The sequence below is a fragment of the Manis pentadactyla genome, chromosome 11 (assembly GCF_030020395.1).
Source record: "Manis pentadactyla isolate mManPen7 chromosome 11, mManPen7.hap1, whole genome shotgun sequence".
Classification (NCBI taxonomy): domain Eukaryota; kingdom Metazoa; phylum Chordata; class Mammalia; order Pholidota; family Manidae; genus Manis; species Manis pentadactyla.
In genome coordinates, this window is record NC_080029.1 from 113,924,575 (window position 1) to 113,944,286 (window position 19,712).

General features: G+C 34.3%; 1 protein-coding gene across 8 annotated transcripts in view; it reads right to left on the bottom strand.

Annotated features, from left to right (window-relative positions):
• The window catches only part of DENND4A (DENN domain containing 4A), a 158,125-nt gene that overhangs the window by 87,159 nt on the left and 51,254 nt on the right, over positions 1-19,712 (bottom strand). For 7 of the 8 annotated variants that reach the window (XM_057488905.1, XM_057488904.1, XM_057488903.1 and 4 more), the window contains 4 exons: positions 16,957-17,289; positions 12,420-12,669; positions 1,991-2,060; positions 207-376 (listed from right to left, as the gene is read on the bottom strand). In XM_057488905.1, the coding sequence (XP_057344888.1) occupies positions 207-376; positions 1,991-2,060; positions 12,420-12,669; positions 16,957-17,267 (801 nt within the window). In that variant the 5' untranslated portion in view covers positions 17,268-17,289. Of the gene's footprint in view, positions 1-206; positions 377-1,990; positions 2,061-12,419; positions 12,670-16,956; positions 17,290-17,954; positions 18,051-19,712 lie in introns of all 8 variants that reach the window. The other variant, XM_057488900.1, reaches the window with a different exon arrangement.

The window sequence follows — 19,712 nt, forward strand, 5'->3', positions numbered from 1 at the left end:
GCAAAAAAAGCATTTGGGTAAATGGGACAGAATGAAAATTTTTTTCCTGATGTCTCTGGATATAGTTATTTTAACCACGTTGAAGAGGTATGTATAATAGGTTCAATTTAACCAGCTATTTTTTTCTACTGCTCCTTGCATTACATGTAACTTAAGACTTGAAAATGTACAAGAAATTTACAGATATTTGTTAAAACACATAGTACCTTTTCAGCTGAGGCTCCAGTTAACACAAACGTAGAAAATACAGGGAGAGGGTATTTGCTATTTGGTGGCCAACATTCAATAGTTGCACCCATTGGTAAACAAAATAAGGGAACAGATTCTGGGAGTGAGAATGACTCATAATCTTCCTGAGGATATCTACAAATTAAACCTATAAAAACAACAGTTAATATCAGGTCATCATCTCTTGAATTTAGGTGCTTGTAATTTGAATGATGTTAAAATGCTTTTAACACATTTGGAAGGCCAAAACATTATGCATATGTTCATCAAATAATTGAAGGCTTCAGTAGGATTCACAAATTTTAATCCTCAACAATAAAAGTATTCATATTAATTGCTTAATATTAATCGAGCTTCATCCACAAAGGCTAAGTAAGTCAAAGAAGAAAAGATTATCCTAAAGAAACATACACAAATACACACATACTCCTAAAACATCAGTTTGTGGTACACCACCTTAATGCATATAAATCTACATTTGTTTATAAATTTTCAATATGGTTACCTGCATAAAGCTACTGCATCAGCTCTCAATAACTTTCCTTCAGGGGGTTTTTACACATTAAAATAGATATCCTATAGGAGTATATGTATAACTATTAGCACAAACACAAGAAAAATACTCATAAAAATAAAAGTCACATATTTACAATGGCTTCAAAATATTATCAATTCAAACCCAGCTCCTGAATACTCCTGGATTATATGAAGATTAAAAGTTTCAAGTGGTTTATGAGTTCATGTTAAATAGACTAGTCTAGAAAGTGGTCCAGGAATCTTGTATTGATCACATCCTCAGAGCAGTCTTGTACTGGATTTTGTGGGAGTAGAAATTGCAAATAGGTTCCATGACCTTGAAGCCTTAAAATCAAGTGGAAACCATCACCAGACATGACCTTAAAGACAAAATGATAAGCTGGGAATATGACTGGTTGATCTGCCACTAAAATCTGTCTGATTTTGGACAAATCACAAACCTATAGGACTCTGGTTTTCTCATCTATAATGTGAGATGGACTAGACACACTAAGGTCCAAGGCGGTTCTAAAATTCTCTAATTGTATGCTGACGAGGCAGGAGATCTCATGAAGATCCACAGTTAACTGTTCACTATTCTCTAAGCTCGTGAGCGAACTGTATGGCTTTTAAGTAAATACAGAAATAGTGATGAACTGTAGATCCTGGAAGATCAAAGGTGGAAGGGAAAGGTAAGAGTCTAAGAGAGTAATTTCAAAAAATATCTTTTTTAAGAGGCTGAATCTGCTGTCTTGTAAATAAGATACATATGTTTGATATTTGGAAATATCTAGCAATTGAAAATTTCAGCTATGCATAATATCACAAATTAGTTTATAAATTTCAGATTTTCATGAAACAAAATTACATATGAACTATATATAGATTTGACTAAATTTAATATAAATATTAAAGAAAAGTTAATTTAAGAGGAAAATAAATAACTTTTCCCTACATTTTCTACTTATTTAAAAACTTAAGGAGAACTGACATCTACTTATTATTTATTTATTTAGACCTAATGTTTTTAAAAAAGCCCACCTTCTTTTAAAATTAATGTTCCATTAAGCAGCCAATAAGTGTATGGTTGAAGATAAAACAGAATCAAAAGATATGGGCTGTATAGTTCCAGTCCTCCAGTCCTGACATTAAACATTGTAAGACAGGTTTTGCTTTTTTTACTTTAATCTTGTTGGCCCCCATAAAACATACACATATTAGGTATTCAATGAAAAATTATACTTACCAGCTTTGTAAGATACAGTGTTAGTCTTTGCCACTGATTTTTTATAACATAAGTACACTGCTGATCCCCACTGAATTAAAAAAAAAGAAATATAATTTAATTTTGTCAGCACTTTACTGGAGTTATTGCCCACTTTCCTTTCAGAAGTAAAATTTAATAATTTTTTTCCTTGCAAGAGCAATAACATGAGGAAAACTTGACCTTTTAAAACAAAACTGAGCCATAATTTCAATTTTATTCTCAGTCCAAACTTTGGTCAGAAATGATGAACTAAGAAGTATTTATTCATGTGTATGCTTCCTTTTTGATTACCACACTCCTTTCAGATATTTCTGCAGATTTTTCAGTAGCTCTCTACAGTAAAACTCAGATGTAGTTTGCCATATCCATTTCCTTATTCTCTCCTGAATCCATTCCAAATTAGGTTTTAAGCCCAGCACTCCTTAAAAGAACAACTTAATAATTTTAATGGTGCCAAATCTAATAATTGATTCCTAGTCTTCATCTTATTCAACCTCTCAGCAGATTTTGATACCAGTAATGACTCCCTTACTGAAACATTTTCTTTCTTGGCCTTTGAGGCATCACATCCTCCTGGTCCCTCCCCACCAAATCTCTAGCCACTCCTCAGTCTCCTTTGCGGCATCCTTTCTCTTTTCCTGATCATTAAATGTGATCTCATCTCTTCTTTCTCTAAATGATCTCACATTCAGTCCTACTGTTTTAAATAACAGCTACTCCCAAAAGAGTTTCAAGTTTCTAGTCCCAGCTGCAACTGAAATGGGGAGGACTGTGGGTGAAGCAGACACCTTTTGGGGGAAAGAAAAAGAGTTCAGTTTTAGACATATTAACTTTGAAACATCTACGAGATATCCTAGTGAAATAATCAAATGGAGCTAAGGTGAGAGGTCTGAAATGGAGATGTAACTTGGGAGACATCACCACCTGACATTAGGTGGTGACAGATACATTCACAGTTTTCAATGGTAACCTTTGTGATGATAAAAAGGAAACTATATGACTATTTGGATATGGCACAAATCAAAGGGAATATTCTAAAATAAAAAATAGGGACTTACAGATACAGTAAAAGTTATGGAGTTCTGGAAGAAAAGAACCATGGATATCTAAACTACAAAAAGGTTTTCTAAATTTTCTCACATACAAGGTTCAGCAAAACATAAAGTAGGAGTCATTGTTCTAAAAATACAGTTGACCTAGAAAGTCTCCATATTGTGGTTTACCATAGCAAAAACATACTTTCAGATGCTTTTTTTTTCAGGAATTGGGTATACGATTTAATGACTTGCTTTGTTAATAACTGCTTTTCTAAACAAACTTGCTAAATTATTCTTGAAAAGTTGTAAAACAAAAGCCATTTGGATAGAGTATAAAAATACTCTCAATGAGTCAAAAACTGAGAAGATGGTCCAAAATCTGCCAAGAATTAGCTGTGTGAATCAGAGCACCTGGACTAAATATCCTTAACTACAAGTGTTTGCATTTCTGGACCACATGACCACTCTTAGTTCTCTTCCAGTTCTAAAATACCATAATTCTAGTTTAAATCAATCAAAGTCCAAATCATTTAAGGCTTATGGTCCAAAGTTTAAACCACAATTGTTTAAAAAGGGATAAAGACTTAAAAATAAACCCTAATAATTCTGGAAAACTCTTTCTATAAGCTTAATGAGGGGTAAGAGAGTAGTTTTTTAAGGCCAAAACTTTAAGCCTGGTACAAAAATCATGCAGGAACTTCAGGAAAAGGTTCAGCACACTTTTCCTCATGTCCATTAGATTCGTTTGCTTGCTTGTTTGTTTTTTTCCTGGTTTAGAAACCTGGTAGATGGCTTTCATTCAAGCTACCTAATCTTCCAAAACAAGAGTAAGCTATATAACTACATTGCTGAGTATTATCACTCATCATTAATTAAACCCCAACTACTTCCTGATTCTTTATATACACAGTTGACCCTTGAACAACAAGGGTTTGAATTGAGCAGTCCACTTATATGTGGATTTTGTTCAATAAATATATTGGAAAAATTTTTAGAGAAGACATTTTCTTATCACTAGCTTATTTTATTTTAAGAATACAGTATATAATACATATAACAGACATAATACGTGCTGACTATTCATGTTATCGGTAAGGCTTCAAGTCAACAATAGGCTATTAGTAGTTAAGATCTGGGGGAGTCAAAAGTTATACAAGGATTTTTAACTGTGTGGGGGTCAGCTCCCCTAAACCACACATGTTCAAGGGTCAACTGTACAATAGACTAATATGAAAATAAGTTTCCTATATTTCATGTCTATGTTAGCTTTTCTGAAAGTTAGAAGTCTTGTGGCATCAATTGATAGAGCTATCATTGATATACAATCTTATGAAGGTTTTTACAACATTCACCCACATCATAAAATCCCCCCCACATACACCATTGCAGTCACTGTCCATCAGCGTACTAAGATGCTATAGAGTCACTACTTGTCTTCTCTGTGCTACACTGCCTTCCCAGTGAGCCACCTACATTATGTGTGCTAATCATAATGCCCCTTAATCCCCTTCTCCCTACCACCCCACTACCCTCTCCAACCCCTTCCCTTTGGTAACAGCTAGTCCCTTCTTGGAGTCTGTTGAGTCTGCTGTTTTGTTCCTTCAGTTTTGCTTTGTTGTTATACTCCACAAATGAGTGAAATCATTTGTTTGAAAGTTAAAAGTCTTTGTACATGTAAAGATCTCCAAAGACCTAAATTTGCTTTTGCTACCTTATAGTCAATGTAAACAAAGGTTGTTAATAGATATAACCAAAACCATTGCTTAAAAAAGACATCCACCACTAAGATCACATAAGTTTCTCTATATTTGGGACAAATATAGATTTCAGAATAAGAAAATAAATATTTAATAGGTTTTCATTCCTGTAATGTTTCTTAAAAGAACTTAAGAGGAGTTTAAACACTAGGAAAATTAATTTGTTTTATTAAAGTATCATTGATATACAATCTTATGTTGGTTTCAATTATACAACACAGTGGTTCAACAGTTATCCATATTACTAAATCGTCAACCCTTCTAGTGCAGTCACTATCAATGTACTAAGATGTTACAGGATCATTAACTATATTCTCCGTGCTGTACTACCATCCCTGTGATCAACTTATACTGTGATTGTGAATTATTGTGCCCCTTTATTCCCCACTCCAACCCCTCCCTCTTGGTAACCACTAGTCCCTTCTCGGTGTCTATGAGTCTATTGCTATTTTGTTCCTTCTGTTTTGCTTGTTTTTATACTCCACAAATAAGTCAGATCATTTGGTATTTGTCTTTCTCCACCTGGCTTATTTCACTGAGCATAATAACCTCAAGATCCATCCATATTGTTGCAAATGGGAGGATTTCTTTTCTTTTTATGGCTGAATAGTATTCCATTGTGTATATGTACCACATCTTCTTTATCCATTCATGTATCAATGGACCGTTAGGTTGCTTCCATATCTTGGCTATTGTAAATAGGTTGAAGACTTTTCTTAATGAAAATTTGGAATTGAAAGATACTTATAGATAACAAACTAACACATATATAGTGCTTTCATATGTATACTAGGACACAGTTCTAAGTTTATTTAATCATCACAATAACTTGTACGGTGGATGCTATTAACATCCTCATTTTACGATAGTGAAACTGAGGCACAGAGAGATTAAGCTACTTGCCCAAGGTCACACTACCCAGTAAGTGTCAGAGATAGGATGGCTCCAGAGTCTGTCTCTGAACCCCTAGCCTATACTGATCTTAACCACTATGCAATACACACCTATTGTACCATCTTATTAAGGAAGTTAATAATATTTTCAGGTTCCCCAAATTTGCACAGTATCCAGCCACATATCAACAGACTTCAGCTCTTTCTCTTCTAGTGTTATCTAAACCTTTGGTGTTTCTCATGTTGCAAGCTTAAGAAAAGAGAGGATAAATAATAGTCTTAATAACCAACTTCCCATGAAAGCATAATAAATGATGAGATGTATGTAAAATCTTTTAGATCTTAGCAAAGTATTGTTTATATAGTTATAACAGGATAATGTACATCTGCTCTAGGATCATTAAGAAATTAAATTTTGAAATTTGTGATAAAAAATCTGGTTGTTGACAAAGTTATTTTATAAATCAATGTGTTCCTATTTTATTGGTAGGAATAAAAATTGGTTAGATCTTTCTGGATAAAAACCTTAAAAAGTAAACATATGTTTTGATCTGGAAATTCTAAGACATATCATAAAGAAAAGAATTTAGCAATGCAGTACAGTGTTTAGGAGTTTGGTTCTGGTGTTCTACTGTCTGGATTTGAATCTCGGTGCAACTGCTTATTGGAGGTATGACCCTGGAAAAGTAATGCCTTTTTAACTCTCAAATTTCCTTTGTAAAATTGGGGAAGAAATATCATTCAGGGTGGTTGTGAGGATTAACTGAGTTAATGGATCTGAAAAACTTAGAATAGTGTATAGTACATAAGAGCTCAATAAACATAACTTATTTTATGGAAGATTTAGCTGTAACTATGTTTATAACATCTTTGCTTATAATATGAAAATAGAATCTAAATGTCTTAGAAATGTAGATGGAATAAATTATCATGCATCCACTTAATGTAGCAATATTCAACCATTCAAAGCTGTTATATATTAAAAGATGCTCAACCTCCATGATAATCGAAGAAATATAAATTAAAATTAGAATAATTTGTTACTTATTAAATAGTCAATAATTAAAAGGGATTGCATAACAACCAGTGCTGATGAGGAGTGGGACATGGGAAAAGACATTCATATATGGTATAGTTGCTAGGAGTATAAACTGCCAAAACCTTTTCAGAACAATGTGTTAATACTTTTCAAAAAAGTATTACTAATGGGAAAAACTGGAAATAGCTTGTATTGCTGATCCTTCATTTGCATTTTCTGGAATACTATACAACCATTAAAAGAATTAAGTACAGAGTTATATTAACTGGCAGAGATGGATACTGAAAAAAAGCTGACATCTGAATATAAAGAAATTTTCAATTGTGAAAAATAAAGGATGAATTGATCCATATTATGTATATTCCACATATATATATATACACACAAAGGTCTGGAAGGACACAAGTCAAATTGCTCACTGTGAATCCTGGCAAAGGATTACTAAAGATGTACGTAGAAACAAGAACTTTCACTTCTTTCATAGATCTACAATTTGCTCTCCCTCTCAATTTTATTTTTAAGTACACATGTCTTCTAAAATTTAAAATAGCAATGAAAGAACAAAGACAAAGACAATTATAGATCATGCACAGGTTACTGGAGGGACTTCAGCTTTTACTAAGGGTGAGATGGGGAGTCATTAAGGGTCTATAAGCAGAGGAGTAATATGATCTAATTTATGTTTTTAAATTATCACTCTTGTTGCTATGTGAAGAATAAGGTGGTAGGAAGCAGGAATGGAAGCAGTGATCAGTTAGACCATGGGTTTGGAAAACTACAGCCTGCATCTGACCAAAAGCCTTTTTTTGTATACCTCAGCTAAGACTAGTTCTTACATTTTTCAAGAGTTGTTTAAAAACAACAACAACAAAAGACAAATATACAAGAGAGAGTGTGTATGACCTGCAAAATGTAACTTATTATTTAGCTCTTTATAGAAAAGCTTGCCTGACTCCTGAATTAGAGACTATTGCAATAATCCTGTTAATAGATGATTATAGCTTGGATGAGAGTTGTGGCAACGGAGAAGTCAAGAAGTGGTCAAGTTCAAGATATGTTTTGAAATTAGAATCAACAGAATTGTACAAGAAGAATTAATTGAGAAGTAGAAGAGAAACGTTAAGGATTGCTCCAAGTTTTTTAGTCTGAGTAACTAGAACAGTGGAATACCCACTTATTAGACAAAGACTATTGGGATGACTAGGTTTGAAGAGGCACAACAGGAATTCAGTTTTGGACATGTTAAATTTGAGGTGACCTATTTGATAAGATATGTAAGAAGAGATGATGAATGAGAAAGGTCTAAGCTATACACTTAAAATTAGAACTCATCCACACAGAGCCTCTATTTAAATAATTAGACCATCACGGACTGGGTTGAGATGATACAGATAAATGGCCTCAGGACTGAACCCTGGGGCACTCCATTGTGTAGAGGTAAGGGAGATGAGAAAGAATTAGCCAAGGCAGAAAGCACATGAATGACTACTGAGGTAGGAGGAAAAAGCAAGGGAGTACATGGGAAGAGAATAATAAATCTTATCTTCCTGCCACTGTTTCAAGAAGGAAGAAGTGATCATTTATGTCAAAAGCTACTGAAAAATTAAGATGAAGAATCGATCATGGGATTCAGCAAAAGCAATCCTGCTGGAATGAAGGAGATAAAAGCCAAACTGGAAAGAGTCAGTGAGGAAGGGGACAGACTATAATTAACTCTTTTGAGATGTTTTACTGTAAAGAACAATGAAATGGGGCAATAAATTGAGGGGGGGGCATATGTACAGGGCCAATGAGTTCTGTAAAGATTGGTGATATTGCAACATGCTTTGCATGCTGGAGGAAATAATTCAATAGAGAGAGAATAATTGATGATTCACAAAAAAACAAGGAGAATTGCTGAAGCCATGTTCTCATATAGGATAAGTATATGGGATCTAGTGCACAAGTGGACTCATACATGGACTAGTGCACTACTTGTGCAGTAAGGGGAAAAATATTTTAAATAATAATAAAAAAGAAAGCTTTCTGTACATCCCCCTTTGAAAGTACAACTAAGCTATTTTCTTAAAAATAAAATATCCAAGCCTCAGTAAATTCAAAGAGATTGAAGTTGCACCAACGAACTTCTCAGATCACAAAGTATAAAACTAGAAAAAACTGTACAAAGAAAACAAAAAGGCTCACAAACACATGGAGGCTTAACAATATGCTCATAAATAATCAATGGATCAATTACCAAATTAAAACAGAGATCAAGCAATATATGAAGACAAATGAAAACAACAGCACAACGCCCCAACTTCTGTGGGATGCAGAGAAGGCAGTTCTAAGAAGTATATAGCAATCCAGGCCTATTTAAAGAAGGAAGAACAATCCCAAATGAATAGTGTAAATTCACAATTATTGAAAATGGAAAAAGAAGAACAAATGAGGCCCAAAGTCAGCAAAAGGAGGGACATAATAAAGATCAGAGAAGAAATAAATAAAATTGAGAAGAATAAAAGAATAGAAAAAAATCAATGAAACCAAGAGCTGGTTCTTTGAGAAAATAAACAAAATAGATAAGCCCCTAACCAGACTTATTAAGAGAAAAAGAGAATCAACACATATCATCAGAATCAGAAACGAGAAAGGAAAAATCACAACGGACACCACAGAAATACAAAGAATTATTAGAGAATACTATGAAAAACTATATGCTAACAAACGGGATAACCTAGAAGAAATGGACAACTTTCTAGAAAAATACAACCTTCCAAGACTGACCAAGGAAGAAACAGAAAATCTAAACAGACCAATTACCAGCAACGAAATAGAATCGGTAATCAAAAACTATCCAAGAACAAAACTCCTAGAACAGATGGATTCACCGCTGCATTTTATCAGACATTTAGAGAAGACCTAATACCCATTCTCCTTAAAGTTTTCCAAAAAAACAGAAGAGGAGGGAATACTTCCAAACTCATTCTATGAAGCCAGCATCACTCTAATACCAAAACCAGGCAAGGACACCACAAGAAAAAAAACTACAGACAAATATCCCTGATGAGCATAGATGCAAAAATACTCAACAAAATATTAGCAAACTAAATTGAAAAATACATCAAGAGGATCATACACCATGATCAAGTGGGATTCATCCCAGGGATGCAAGGATGGTACATTTGAAAATCCATCAACATCATCCACCACATCAACAAAAAGAAGGACAAAAACCACATGATTATCTCCACAGATGCTGAAAAAGCATTTGACAAAATTCAACACACATTCATGATAAAAGCTCTCAACAAAATGGGTATAGAGGGCAAGTACCTCAACATAATAAAGGCCATATATGACAAACCCACAGCAAACATCATACTTAACAGCAAGAAGCTGAAAGCCTTTCCTCCAAGATCAGGAACAAGGAGGCCCACTCTCCCTGCTTTTATTCAACATAGTACTGGAGCCCCTAGCCACGGCAATTAGACAAAACAAAGAAATACAAGGCATCCAGATTAGTAAGGAAGAAGTCAAACTGTCACTGTTTGCAGATGACATGATATTGTATATAAAAATCCCTAAAGAATCCACTCTAAAACTATTAGAACTAATATCTGAATTCAGCAAAGTTGCAGGATACAAAATTAATAAACAAAAATCTGTTGCATTCCTATACACCAACAATGAACTAACAGAAAGAGAAATCAGGAAAACAATTCCATTCACAACTGCATCAAAAAGAATAAAATAACCTAGGAATAAACCTAACCAAGGAAGCGAAAGACCTATACCCTGAAAACTACAAGACACTCTTAAGAGAAATTAAAGAGGACACTAATAAATGAAAATTCATTTCAAGATCTTGGGGAGGAAGAGTTAATATTGTCAAAATGGTCATCCTGCCTAAAGCAATCTACAGATTCAATGCAATCCCTATCAAAATACCAACAGCATTCTTCAACGAACTGGAACAAATAGTTTTAAAATTCATAAGGAACCACAAAAGACCCCAAATAGCCAAAGCAATCCTGAAAAGGAAGAATAAAGCAGGGGGGATCTTGCTTCCCAACTTCAAGCTCTACTACAAAGCCACAGTAATCATGACAATTTGGTACTGAGACAAGAACAGACCCATAGGCCAGTGGAACAGAAGAGAGTCTAGATATTAACCCAAGCATATATGGTAAAGGAGCCATGGATATACAATGGGGAAATGACAGCATCTTCAACAGCTGGTGTTGGCAAAACTGGACAGCTACATGTAAGGGAATGAAACCACATTACTGTCTAACTCCATTCACAAAATTAAACTCGAAATGGATCAAAGACCTGAATGTAAGTCATGAAGCCATAAAACTCTTAGAAGAAAACATAGGTAAAACTCTCTTGAATATAAACATGAGCAACTTCTTCATGAACATATCTCCATGGGTGAGGGAAACAAAAGCAAAAATGAACAAGTGAGATTGTATCAAACTAAAAAGCTTCTGTACAGCAAAGGACACCATCAGTAGAACAAAAAGGCATCCTACAGTATAGGAGAATATATTCATAAATGACATATCCAATAAGGGGTTGACATCCAAAATACACAAAGAGCTCACGCAGCACCTCAACAAACAAAAAGCAAATAAGCCAATTAAAAAATGGACAGATGATCTAAACAGAGACTTCTCCAAAGAAGAAATTCAGATGGCCAACAGGCACATGAAAAGATGCTCCACATCGCTATCATCAGAGAAATGCAAATTAAAACCACAATGAGATATCACCTCACACCAGTTAGGATGGCCACCATCCAAAAGACAAACAACAACAAATGTTGGCAAGGATGTGGCAAAAGGAGAACCCTGCTATGGAGAAATACCATTTGACCCAGGAATTCCACTCCCAGGAACTTACCTTAAGAATGCAGCAGCCCAGTTTGAAAAAGACATATGCACCCCTATGTTTATTGCAGCACTATTTGCAATAGCCAAGAAATGGAAGCAACCTAACTGTCCATCAGTAGATGAATGGATAAAGAAGATGTGGTACACATACACAAAGGAATATTATTCAGCCATAAGAAGAAAACAAATCCTACCATTTGCAACAACACGGATGGAGTTAGAGGGTATTATGCTCAGTGAAATACACAAGGCGGAGAAAGACAAGTACCAAATGATATCACTCATCTGTGGAGTATAAGAACAAAGCAAAAACTGAAGGAACAAAACAGAAGCAGACTCACAGAACCCAAAAGTGGACTAACAGGTACCAAAGGGAAAGGGACTGGGGAGGATGGGTGGGAAGGGAGGGATAAGGGGAATAAGGGGCATTTCGATTAGCACACATAATGTAGGGGGGGCATGGGGAAGGCAGTATAGCACAGAGAAGACAAGTAGTGATTTGTACAGCATCTTACTAAGCTGATGGACAGTGACTGTAATGGGGTATGTGGTGAGGACTTGATAGTGGGGGGAATCTAGTAACCACAGTGTTGCTCATATACTTGTATATTAATGATACCAAAATTTAAAAAGAAGGCAAATAAATAAATTAAAATAAAATATCCAGCATCTTCAAAAAACATTTTTTAAATTCAGTAGTTGTGCCATGCTATTTTCCAAACATTTATTTTATTACCAAAGATTTATTTTAAATTATGCCCTCTTCATCAGTGGCTTATTTTTTTGGTGCAAAAGAGTCACTTACCATACTGTTATTGAGATTCTTGTCGACTTTGCAGAATGTGTGTGGTGGACTTTCTCCTTTACTGGGTATAATAATACATATGTCTGTGACAGCCAATGTATTCTGAGTCATGTTTTCAGAGGCTCTTCGGTAAGTAATATAAATTTTTTGTGATGAGGTACTGCCGCTAATGTTTGCAGGGCGTCCACAGGGAGTATTCTGAATAATTTCACACCCCTGTTTCAATCTTTCTTTCCAGTCATATAAAACCCTAAGAAATAAATTTAACAAATAAGTACACAAATACAAAACACCCTCAAATATGAAAGATATGTCAGGTATCAGTAACTGAGAGTTAAATGTAACAGATATTCTGATTTCATGCCAAGTTTGAATTGCACAGTCCCAGTTGAAATGAAAAGACAACTGTCTTCCCTACCAAAAATGAAAATAACGTGAGGAAAACGTAGATTAGCCTTTGTGTGTACTGACAAACCGTAGAAGGGAATGATGAAATGCAAAGGCACTTGTTTTAGTGCCCCATTTAATAGATTGATTTATTTTCTTTTGTCTCTAAAATCAAGCATCTTCTTTACAAAAAGCACCTTTGTATCTGTGGCCAAAGTTAAGGTTTTACAAAAGGCTCTGTGCCAGAAAGAACAGAACCCTCTCATACACTTTTACCTCTAATACTGCCCTCAGATTTAAGAGAGAGTTTTAGACTTTCAAAAGAGAAAATAAACTCAAATCTATCTTGAACTAAAAGTACAGGTGAAAGACATTGGCTTTTTTCCCCTTCTTCTAAACTGTGGTAAAATCACAGGCTTTTCATAAGGGCAGGCCAGGCATCCATTCCTTAAAGTCTTCTAACTACTATACTTTAAAGGAGTTGGGAACACAGAGAAAACATCATGCTTGAATAATATTACTTTATTCCTTCCCAGAATTCACTGATTTGTACCATAATGCTAAGTCCTTGGAATTTTTCAAAAAAGTTTTTAAAGCTCTACTGTATTAAATGTGTTTCTGCATTTGCTATAAGAATTGTTATAACAGGAATGTCCCCAAATCAATCAATATTCTCTTTTATAAAATCCCTTACACAAATAAAATTTTGTAAGTTCTGGCACATAAAAATTGTAAGTGCCAGAAACTGGTCAAATTATTTCTTTCTAATATAATTATTTATTTCCTTTTTTTGCTCTGGCTGTCAGTAAACTTAAAAAATATTTTCTCTCAACATTTTATTTCGAAGATTTAGAGCTAAATCTGATGCTTAACCATAGCAACTATATTTATCCTAATGTTAGTACAACAGCTTATTCCTTCTCCTCCTTCTGATCTTGCTTTTCTGTGTTGTTTTGTTACTAGCTGCATTATCTTAGGCAGTTACTTAACTTCTCTGAGCCCTATACTACACTTAGCTACAATATTTAAAAATCTAACTCATGAGATCTTGAGAGAAGTAGATGAGAGTATAAGTGAGGTCTCCAAAATAGTGTCTGGCACACAGAGGCTAAGTTGAAAATAAGAAAACAGAAACACAACACACAAAACAACAAATCACCATGTATTACCTCAAATTCATAAAAGATATGCAATATACATACATGTGATATGTTAAGATATTTATTTTCTTTAATCAAACATTGTGCTGTTATATATTACTTGAATTACTATTTTTAATTTATAAAATTTTATATTCTTAGGTAACTTTTCTCTTCTTACTAAACTAAGTTTTTAAAGACAAGAATAATATCCTATCCTCCGCAATGACAAACATAAGAGGACAGCTGTAAGACTGGTTAATTTATTCATTGCAGTCCAAGTCCTTTCCCACTGGACAATCCTTCCAATGCTTGGAAAATTCCTCCTCTCTAAACTAGGGAACTCTAACATCTAATGAGAATTTGCAACATTTCCTTTATTTTGCCACAAGCTAGAACTCTGAAGATGGCCAGTGGTCATAGAAGCTATTTACCTAATATTTTGAAAACAAGATCTAACAGCTGGCTTACTTTCCCAAGTCATTTACTAAATATGTAAACTTTATATGAAGCAATATAGTAGCTGTTCTCAAACCAATTGGAAATTACTCCAATTAATTTATGAATTAACAGCATAAAGGCTGATTTTTAATATAACTTGATATCAAACATCAGATGACAGAATTTTAAAAGTAAAAGAAACTTCAGGAGCTCTTACAATCAACCCTCTCTCCTCTCAAGCATTAGTAAACATGACTATCTTCTTTCAGACTTGCTATATTAGGAGATGGAACTTTTACAGCCCTTCTGGTGACATCAGTAGGGATACTGATATCTTCCTTCTTTTTGACCAAAATATAATCATAAATTTAATTGTAGATTAAGCCCATCTGCTTTTGCAATGGAACAATGAAAACAAGAAGGTTAATCTTCATTTCCTGTAAATGCTTCGTCTATTTTCAAGACATTATTAGAGCTACTCTTAGCCTTCTTCTTTTAGTTTTTCAGTGGGAATCTTATTCTTCTACCTTTTAAATTCTATTCCTCTGTTGTTCGGTATATATTTATCCTTACATTTATACATTCCTCTTTTATGTATATACTTAAGATATATGTATTCTTTTTTTTAAAAAGAACCCCAATCTTTGCAGAAATTGACAAGCTGGTCCTAAAATCCTTATGGAATTCAAGGGACCCAGAACAGTCAAAACAATCTTGAAGAACAAAGTTGGAAGACTTATATTTCACAATGTAAAAACTTACAAAGCTACAGTAATCAAAACTGTGTAGTAGTACTGGTATAAGATAGACATATAGAAAATGGAATAGAACTGAGAGTCCAGAAATAAACCCATATATTAATAGCCAATTAATGTTTGAAAATGGGGAAAAAATGTTCTCTTCAACAAATGGTGCTGGGACAACTGGGTATCCATATGCAAGAGTAAGGCTGGACCCCTTCCTCAACCATATGCAAAAATTAACTCAAAATGGACCTAAAACTAAAACTCTTAGACAAAAACTTAGGTATAAATCTTCATGACTTTGGTTTAATAAAAGCCTTCTTAGAGCTACTACACCAAAACACAGGCAACAAAAGAAAAAAATAGGTAAGTCTGATTTCATGAAAATTAAAAACTTTTCAAATTCAAATTAGAAAGTAAAAAGACAACCCACAGAATTGGAGAAAATATTTGTAAATCATATGTCTGGTAAGAAACTTGCATCTAGAATATGTAAAGAATTCTCAAAGCTCGACAATAGAAGACAACCTAATTAAAAAATGGGTAAGGAATCTGAACAGATATTCCTCCTAAGATATACAGATGGCCAATAAGCACATAAAATGATGCTCAATGTCATTAGCCATCAGGTGAATGCAAATCAAGAGTACAATGAGATACCACTTCACTCCAAGCAGGAGAGCCATAGTCAAAATAACAATATAAAATGTTGGCTAAGAACTGGGCCTTCATACATGGCCACTGGGAATACAAAGCAATGTGGCTACTTTGGAAGGTCTGGCAGTTTCTCAAAAGATTAAACAGAGTTACCATATGACACAGCAATTCAACTCCCAAGAATATATACAAGAGAAATGGAAATATATGTCCATTCAAAAACTTGTACACAAATATTTCCAGCACAATTATTCATAATAGCCAAAAAGTGGAAACAATCCACATGTCCATCAACTGATGAATAGGTAAATAAATTGAGGTATATCCATAAGACAGAATATTATTTAGCATCTAAAGGAATAAAATATAGATACATACTACAACAAGGATATACTTTGAAAACATTATGCTAAATGAAAGAAACCAGTCATAAAAAGCCATATATGGTATGATTCCATTTGTATAAATTGTCCAGAATAGGCAAAATCCATAGAAATAGAAATTAGACCATTGGGTGCTTAAAGTTAAGGGGGCTAGGGAGATTGGATAGTGACTAAAATGAGTACACGGTTTTTTCTTGGCATGATAAAAATCTTTTAAAATTTATCGTGATGATGGTAATACAACTTTATAAGTATAATAAAAACTACTGAATTGTACACTTTCAATGGTGTGGTATGTTAATCATATCTCAGTAAAGCTTTATATAAAAAAGGAGGCCCAAGTTCAATATAGTATCCTAAGTAAAGCACTAATTTACCCAAGATCCTTGTTTGATGCATACAGACTTAAGCATACACCTATAAGGATCATTATAAATGATGCTTAAAAGCCATCCTTTTCTTGTACTTTAAGAAAAATAAAAAATTTAATGATCAGGATAATATATTAATTTTCTAGTACTTTTCTACAAATGTTTTCAAACTGTCTTCCCTGCCTTTAATAGAAAGTAACTCAAACAAGATGAAGGTGCTGGGAATCTGTAGGACAAAGGGACTCTCAAAAGGTGTAAGGAACACAGGAAGAAAATACAGGATTCTGGATATACATGTGTCTATTTTTCTAAAGCTGCCATGTATCTATTAATGAACAAATTGAACAGTTAACTTCAAAATCTACAAGGCATATTATTTGGATGAATAACAATAATTCTTCTTAAACACTACTTACCCCAGATCTGTAAGTGGAGGTTTATCTCTTCCTCTTCTATAGCAAAGGTAAATCTGTGGTCCCACAAGACTTCCATTGTTGAGATCCGCTGACAATCCAGTTGGGGTAACATCAATACACATATAATCCCGTGGCACTTCCTCCCCAAGAGATTTAATAATAACTGAAACATCTGTGATAGGTTCTTTTGGCTTAGCTACTTTATGACAGGCATCATTGAAGTGAATTTCTTCTTCAAGAGGTTTTGAAACATCAGTTAATCCTGCTACAACAAAGTAGTCAGCAACACGAGGCCCTTTATCTTCAATCATCTTCCATTACAGAAGGTTCTATCTAAAAGAAAAGTAAAATACTAGTATTCTCCTATAATAGGCCAAATAAATACAAGTGGTTTTTATGTAAATAAGAATGGAAAACTACAAAAAAAACACTACCTCTCTGATGAACATGCTAGTATTATAAATTTCACTGTCATATGTGAAATGCATGCCTTTTTAAAAAATGGGAATACATTTAGTGTTACTTTCTGATTATAAAAGTAATGTATGAATTTCTACTTTTGGTGCTTTGGAAGCCTGGACTGCCTCAGCAGATGACAATGATAACAAACCCCACATATTTTAAATGTGTAGACTGACTTATAAAAATGTTAGGGAAATTGTCAGGGCCCCCAAACAGTGAGGAGACCAAAGGTCAGAACGCAGTGCATGAACTGACACTGGATGGAGAAGTTTGCTGATCTCCTCAGTACTCAAGAGGTTTGTGTTTTAAAAGGTGTTACAGGAACAGGAGACAAGGCCTTGGAACCATGTAAGATGAGAAATTGGAACAGAGATCTGTAGAAAGCTAAAAGCCTCAAAGGACAATATCATGAGTTAAAGAGTGTATTTAAAAAATTCATCCACTGATGCAAGGAGATAAGGTTTGCCTCAATCTGGGTCCTGCTTTGGGGGTTAAAAAGTCTCCTCTGTGAAATGTGTAACAACAGGACTAGTCACATGTGGATCTGAGGTTTGACTTTAAGCTGTCTGCATGGTCCCAGGAAGCACCAAACTGAGATATTAACAGTAACTGTCCCCAGGCTAGTGGTACCTCTAGGGAAGCAAATGCAAAGCACTTCTAGAGGGTGCTCCCTCAACCTGGGCTTTCCACAGGTAAAGTCCAGCTGAGAATGAGCTCCTCTCCTAAAACTACAAAAACACACAAAGAAAAATCCACCCTGAATGAGTCTCAGCAGGTAACTACAACAGAACTTCAAAAAATAAAAGTAGGGCAGAGTTTATAACAGTAACACATGCTTATAACAAATTCAAAGAAAAAATATACAAAGTAGGATCCATCATGTATTTCCAAAGATGTTAGCAGCAAAATCTCCTTCATTTGTTTAGTTTCACTTAAACATTGTTTCTTTAGCTAGGAGAACACACACCCCTACAATACTGTCATTACTTACATAACAGTTACAGGAAAAAAGTTTAATCTAAAACAGACATTTCCCAACATGTATCTCATGTTACACTTAGTTCCAAGAAATGCAAAGAAAGGATTCTACAGACAAATAAATTTGGTATATATACTACATACCTCTTTTGTATATTGACAATGCCAATACAAAAATATTAAAGCCTCAGCAATCCTTTGGTAAAGATACATGATTAACTTTGTTTAACCCAGGATTTCCCAAGTCTATTTGAACAATGAACACTATTTCCCACTTAAAAACTAGAAAATATCCTCAAAACATGCTTTAAAAACTGCTAAACAGCTTTCCTATACAGGCTATAAAATTCTTATGCAGTATACTTGTTTATAATTATCACCATTTTCATTATAATCCCAAAATTCATTAATTTCCTATATTGATAATGTCATCAGTTTTCAGTATTCATGACACATTTCTTGCAGTCTGTATCCACTGCTCAAATATACTCTAAAAATTCCCACTTGGGAAAACTGAAGTTCCTACAGCCAGGATCTTCAACTGAACCTAAACAACTTGATGACGTAATAGGCCTACTGCTAGGCTATTGCTTTCACACCTGCGGGCAATAAACTATTACTGACTGAGTCACTATATAAAGAGCTCTGCCCAGTGCTCTGGGCGAAGGCAGAGACAAGGAGGATTACAGACCTGCAGACTTTTGGATGCAGATGTAATTCTAGTGCTTGACCTATCACCTGGAGAACAAAGTTGGGTAATAAACTCTTGTACCTCAAAAACTCTCCATTGTCATTCCTCGGTCTCACTGAATCCGTAGTGAACTTGCCTGGGGCTGAAATCCATTGGCAAGACACCACTATTTGCTTAGAAACAAGCCTAAAGAAGGATCAAACGTTCCTACTCGTTTTTATATATACACGTGTGTCTATGTATATATATGTTCTTAAACTGTTCAGAAGTGCCTCCTAGACTGAAGTAAAAAGTAATAACCTGCTCTGAGAAGACCGTTAAGCAGCTGAACAGTCCGCCTCAGCCGACTATATATATACAGGTGCTCCCAGTTCACTGTCTATTCAGTTTTTAAAAGAACAAAAGCACTTTTTAAAAAGCATTTTTTGTATTTAACTCTTTTCTTCATTTCATTAAATAGTATTTGAAAATAATTTTGTAATGGCTGTACAGTATTTTATTTTATGGACATAACATTATTGATCTATTTCCTTATGGTTGATCATTTATTATTTCTACATATTTTGCTAATATTTTTAAATGTTATGATGAGTAATCATGAACATAAACCTCTGGCTACAACTCT